Below are 5,915 nucleotides of genomic sequence, written 5' to 3'. Positions count from 1 at the left end.
TTCTGAGGAGTGGCTGGTGGGTTTGAACCACCAGCTTTCTGGTTAGCAGTCAAATGCCTTAGGCACTACACCATATAGCAGCCCTAACATTTTCAAAAAGTCATTTCCAACTTCTGAAATTGTGCTGCTTGAGGTAGGTATGGAAAGGTACTGCCTTTGACAGGGTGCAATCTTATCACTTTAATATCACTCAGTTTTAGTGAAAAATGTTTGAATTTTCCTTCTCTGATAGGTTTCTGTCTTACACAGGTTCCAACTTTTGCAGGTTTTACTGTATGATATTAATATTTTTAGATGAACATTTTGTAATTCTGGAAACTGACACAAGGAGGTAGGCTAGTTTGGGAGAAAACTGATGAATTCAGTCTCCCTCAGGAGCTTGTGACTCAATGACTTCCCAAGTGAATTCATCAGTTTTCTCCCAAACTGGCCTACCTCCTTGTTTGTCTTACCTTAGCAAAGAGTATCATGCTCCAACTGGTCTCTCAAACAAGAGTCCTAATAGTCATCCTAACATGTTTTTTCACTACCTAGGTTTGCTGTCATCAACATGTCCTCTGAAATCTGTTGGCTTTACTCCTGCCCATCATAGCCCCAGGTGTAGCCCCAACTCTCTCATTTCATAGTCACTTGAAGTAGTCAACCAGATAATGCTGCATGCTAGTTCACCACTTTGCAGTGGCTATTTCAACCCCACAACTAAGCAACCTAAGATTCCTAGAGGTAGATAAATCCATATGTAATCTGTCACGGTTTAGTTTTCATTTCTAAGATAATCCTACAAAGTTAATGAATGGCTGGGGTGGGGGAGTGGAGACAGACACAGAATGAATGAGAAGACACTGTCATGGGTGTGCAGCTTCTGTTCTGCCACTTGGCAGGACACAGGTACATAGTGAGCCACTTGAGGATACAGTTGTCATCACCATCACCATCTTCATCATCAAAATGCTTTTCATGAAGGACCTAATGTCTGTAGCTCTGATCTATGCCTACACAGGGAACTTCAGAGCTCTGGACCTTCACTTTTAAAACATCATGGTCCAAGACCAGATTTTGATAAGTGTGCAAGATGGAGCTAATAACTGAGGAGACAAGATATATTTGCCTAATAGGTTGCACTCCAGAAATATCCAGGAACCAGTAGAAGAGATGGTGGCATACAATGTAAGATTTAAGCCATAACAAAATGTGAACCCATCTTGCACACTTCCACATCAAAATCCAACTCATAGTGATCCTATACGAGAGTAGAATAACACCATAGGGTTTCCAAAGCTGTAAATCTTTACAGAAGCAACTGCCTCATCGTTCTGTCACGGCACGACTGGTGGGTTTGAACCATTGACCTTTTGGTTAGCAGCTAAACACCTTAACCACTACATCACTAGAATTCCTTAATCTGTGCCAAGAGCTGGGAATTCTGTGACACACCAACCTAGCACCCTTGCCCCATTTCACAGAGGGCAGGGGCGAGGGAATAGAGAAAAACTCCCTTATGGGTGTGGTGCAATGGTTAAAGCATTTGGCTAATTAAAGGTCAGCTGTTCAAACCCACCAGCAGCTCCCCGAAAGGTGAGACAGTCTGCTTCCGTGTTCCATAAGGATTTACAGCCTTGGAAATTCTATGGAGTTCTACTCTGTCCTATAGGGTCGTCACGAGTCCAAATCCACTTCATAGCAGTGGGTTTGCTTTGCTTTGGAGGTGAAAACAATACTGAAGAGAAAAGCCGCTTCTGCGCTAGTGCGCAAGCGCCATGCCCGTGACGCGTCGAGCTCTTCCAGCGCATGCTCCGCCTATTCCAATGAACGCGAAGCACTGGGGCTGCGCGTGCGCACGCCGCCTTCACCCGGAAGCCCTAGTCTTGGTGCGGAGTACCGACCCGCGAAGATGAAGTAAGGCCCTGGGTTTTTCTGAAAAGCGGGTGCTATCTGCCGGGAGGTGGCCCTTGGGGGCTGGAGTGGTAGAGCGTCTGGGGGGCCGAGGGGCGGGAGAGGCGCAGAGACTAGACTTCATCCCCAGCTTTCCTTTAGCTCAGCTCTGGCCTCACTTTCTTGTCTCCTTTCCACCCCCTCTGCAGCCCTTTGACTAAGGTGAAGCTCATCAACGAGCTGAATGAGCGAGAGGTCCAGCTTGGGGTAGACGATAAAGTGTCGTGGCACTCTGAGTACAAGGACAGTGCTTGGATTTTCCTGGGTGAGTCTCCTGGCTACTTCCTAACATTTTCAGCATTCCCTCTCTTCTGCCCACATTCATCACTCTTATTCATCTGCTATCTGCTCTTGCATCCATTTCTATCATTCTTTTTTCCCCTATTTCTAGTTTCTTCTCCCTACCAAATCGATGCTCATGGACGTTACTGTTACTGTGTGCCATCCAGTGTGCTAAGAGCCCTTCGCGGGCTTCTCAGAGACCTTTACCGTGTTCCGCCTCACTCCCATTGTGCAGCTGAGGAAACAGGCTCAGAGAAATTAACCGACTTTCTTAAGGTCACATAATTAATAAGTGGAGTAGCCAATACTATGCGATTCTAGAACTCATGATCTTTTCCACTCTTCCATATTACTGTAATGCCACCCCCAACCTCTCACCTCTCAAAATTCATTTTCTACATCTAATTAGCTCCTGCCTTCTGCCCATGGCCATATCACCATCCCTATATTCACTTTGTGTCATAAGTATAACCTATCCCAAGTGCTTCATCTGCATTGTTTTATTTAATTCCCGTAACAGTCCTGTGAGCTAAGTGCTGTTGTTGTTGTTGTTGTTGTTATGTGCCATCGAGTCGGACCCAACTCATAGCAACCCCTCCTTAGGTTGCCAAGGCAGTATCGCTACGGAAGTAGATTGCCCAACCTTTCTTCCGAGGCTAGTATCTCCATTTTACAGCTGAGGAAGGAAACATTTGGAGGGGAGTTTATTTCCCATGAAATGACTAACACTTATCTTTATAATCCTTAGTGTATGAGTGAGTGGGGCTGATAGAAACATATTTAAGCTAATTTTGGATCTTAGTTATAAAATCTAGATAAAGAGCAGATGAATGAATTCAAGATAAATTCCTAGAAACAGAGTTTTGTGCTAGGACCTACCTGCTTTGTAAATAGGATTGTGAATATGAGGAAGACTGAGTTCAGCTTGCTTAAGGATGACACTGACATTGAATCCCTCCTTTTTCTGTACTTCTGAACCTTATGTGTACTTTTGTCTTTGCATCAGACTGTCAGTTCTTCATGGCTTACTCTTCTTTGCACCCCTAGAACTTGGCTCAGTGCATGGTCCCTAGTAGACACTTTTAGTAAATGTTGTGCTGCAATGTGGTTTCCTCTTCTAGGAGGGCTTCCTTATGAACTGACAGAAGGGGATATCATCTGTGTGTTCTCACAGTAAGTCCCTTTTCATTTCCTGCTTGCAGTTTTCTATTGGTGTTTTCCTATTAATTTTTTAAGAGTCCTTCATATAATAAAGATATTAGGTCTTTGTGGATTCATTTTTAAATAATTGGATATGTTGTAGTACATGACCATCACTGTTCTTTCTTGACATTCATATTGTTCCAGTTTGAAGATCACTAGGAGCCCTGGTGGTGCATTGGTTAAGCTAACTGAAAGGTCAGTTTGACGCAGTGAAATGTGGTTTGAACCCACCAGCCGCTCCATGGGAGAAAGATGTGGTGGTCTGCTTCCATAAAGCTTACAGCTTTGGAAACACTATGGGGCAGTTCTGCTCTGTCCTTTAGGGTTGCTATGAGCTAGAATCAATTTTATGGCAACAAGTTTGGTTTAGGAGCCCCGTCAAGCCAGCTTCTGTATTCTTTTCTCAACTTACTTTTTATTTTGAAATGTCAGACTTAAAACAGGGAAGTTGTAGGAGAGTGTAAAGAATATTTATACTGGTTGGGAAAAAAAAAAAAACAGAAACCAAAGATTATTAGTAGTTACCAGGCGTACGAGGGAGGGGGAAAGGGGAAACTTTTGTTTGGGCGATGTTGAGTTTATGCTAACTGTGGTGGAATATTTTGGAAAAGGATAGCAATAATGATGGCACAACATGAAAAATGTCATCATTGTCCCTGAGCTGTAAATGGGGAAGTTGTTATGTTGGTGAATGTCTTGTTGTATATGTTTTCACCACAGTAAAAGTGAAAAAAAAATATATCTATATCCCTCCACCCAGGTTCCCCAGATGTAAGCATGTTAGCACATTGTGTGTGTCATTCTTTCTCTCTAATAATTTTCTCTCTGTACTAATTTTCCCATATGTACTTGGATCTCTTCTTAGCCTTCTCTTCTGTTTTCTTCTTCTATCTCTGTCTATTCATGTGGCAGTACCACACTAGTTTAATCATAGAAGCATTTTCAGCATTAATATTTCAGTATCTAATACATTTTTAAAATTTAATTTGTTAATTGATACATGAAGTTCAGTAACTTACACCTTTGTTTTGTATTAGGACCTTTTTCAATGTGAGATAATATTCTTCATCCCATTGAATAACTTTTTTTGGTGTTGAATTTTTCTCTGTTAGTATTGTCAGCTATATATATATTTTTTATTTGGGTGTTCTTGCTAGATCTTTGTCTAATTTTTTATTTTCAACCTTTCTACATCATCCTGTTGTAGATTGGTCTCCTGTATGGACTGTACTGTTAATTTGAATTTTGTGTTTTAAACCAACCTGAAAGAGTTTGCATTTTAAATCATTGGTTCTTCCTCTATTATAAATAAATAGGTATGGAGAGGTTGTTAACATTAATCTCGTGAGGGACAAGAAGACTGGGAAGTCCAAAGGATTCTGTTTCCTCTGCTATGAAGACCAGAGGAGCACAATCCTGGCCGTTGATAATTTCAATGGGATCAAGGTGAGCATGCTTATTAAACAAGATTGGCTGGTCTTTTCTTGTGTGTAGGGGTTAGATTTTATTTTCGACCTGGTCCTTGCTGTGCTTGAGGATAGTACTAGTCAGCTAGGGAGAAAGATGTGGGGGCACACTGGCCAGGAAATTATTTCAGGCTCATGACCCTGCTAAGACTTGTTCCTTTTCCTCATCTTTGATCTGTTAGCAGACCCTCTTCTCTTCCCACTTTCATCTTTGATGCATTGGAGAATGAATAAATTAACAACTACTGCTCTTCCACGCTGGACTGTGTCAGGGAATTGTCAAAAGTGACTCATTCTTCATTTCTCTCCCCTTTGGTCCCCGTCACTCTACCCTTTCAAGTGAGGCTTTGAGCTGAGGAAAAGGGTGGGGACAAGTCAGGCTTGGTTGTCATCCACATAGCTCTTACACTCATTTAGGAAGAACACTGCTTTGAGTGAGCATGGTCACAAGGTGAGGCTGCCTCTTGCTTTGGAGACCTTGCCACTGATTGGACCAGAATAGAACAGCCAGAGACTGTAGGAGAGGATGGGATAAGGTGCTATGCTTGATTTTTAAGGGAGCCAGCTGGTTTCCTTTATGGCATATCACTGCAAAAGGAAGGTTTTCAAAAATGCTTTGAAATGGGGAATACAGCAGTTTTCAGAAACTGCTCAGTCTTAATAATAAAAATATGTTCTTACATGGAGAAATGAATGAAAGCCAGTTTTCAGATTTTGATCACTTTGCCTATAGAATAAATCTGTATCTGCCTGAAAATAGTTTTTATTTTAAGCGAGATGTTCATTTTTTGTTGTTCACCGGGAGAGTTATGAGTCACAGCAGAAATATCCGTATGAGCTAATAGTCCCTCTCTGGTGAGGGTAGAAGGAGCTCTGGTGCAGTGGCTAAGGCTTTTGGCTGCTAACCAAAAGGTTGGCAGTTCGAATGCACCAGCCACTCCATGGGAAAAGGTATGGTAGTCTGGGTCTGTAAAGTTTGACAGCCTTGGAAACCCAATGGGGCAGTTCTACTCTGTCCTGTAGGGTTGCTAT

At 42.3% G+C, this 5,915-nt stretch overlaps 1 protein-coding gene across 1 annotated transcript in view; it reads left to right on the top strand.

The window, feature by feature from the left end:
- RBMX2 (RNA binding motif protein X-linked 2) overlaps positions 1 to 5,915 on the top strand; it is a 14,528-nt gene that overhangs the window by 1,477 nt on the left and 7,136 nt on the right. The window contains exons 2-5 of the mRNA XM_042782946.1: positions 1,706 to 1,896; positions 2,082 to 2,197; positions 3,336 to 3,387; positions 4,734 to 4,863. Coding sequence (XP_042638880.1) covers positions 1,706 to 1,896; positions 2,082 to 2,197; positions 3,336 to 3,387; positions 4,734 to 4,863 — 489 coding nt within the window. The remainder of the gene's footprint in view (positions 1 to 1,705; positions 1,897 to 2,081; positions 2,198 to 3,335; positions 3,388 to 4,733; positions 4,864 to 5,915) is intronic.

The sequence above is a fragment of the Orycteropus afer genome, unplaced genomic scaffold (genome assembly GCF_000298275.1).
Source record: "Orycteropus afer afer isolate SDZICR_OR568_19922 unplaced genomic scaffold, OryAfe1.0 scaffold00538, whole genome shotgun sequence".
Lineage (NCBI taxonomy): Eukaryota > Metazoa > Chordata > Mammalia > Tubulidentata > Orycteropodidae > Orycteropus > Orycteropus afer.
Note: the sequence above shows the minus strand (reverse complement) of the source record. Positions and strands in the feature narration are given on the sequence as shown.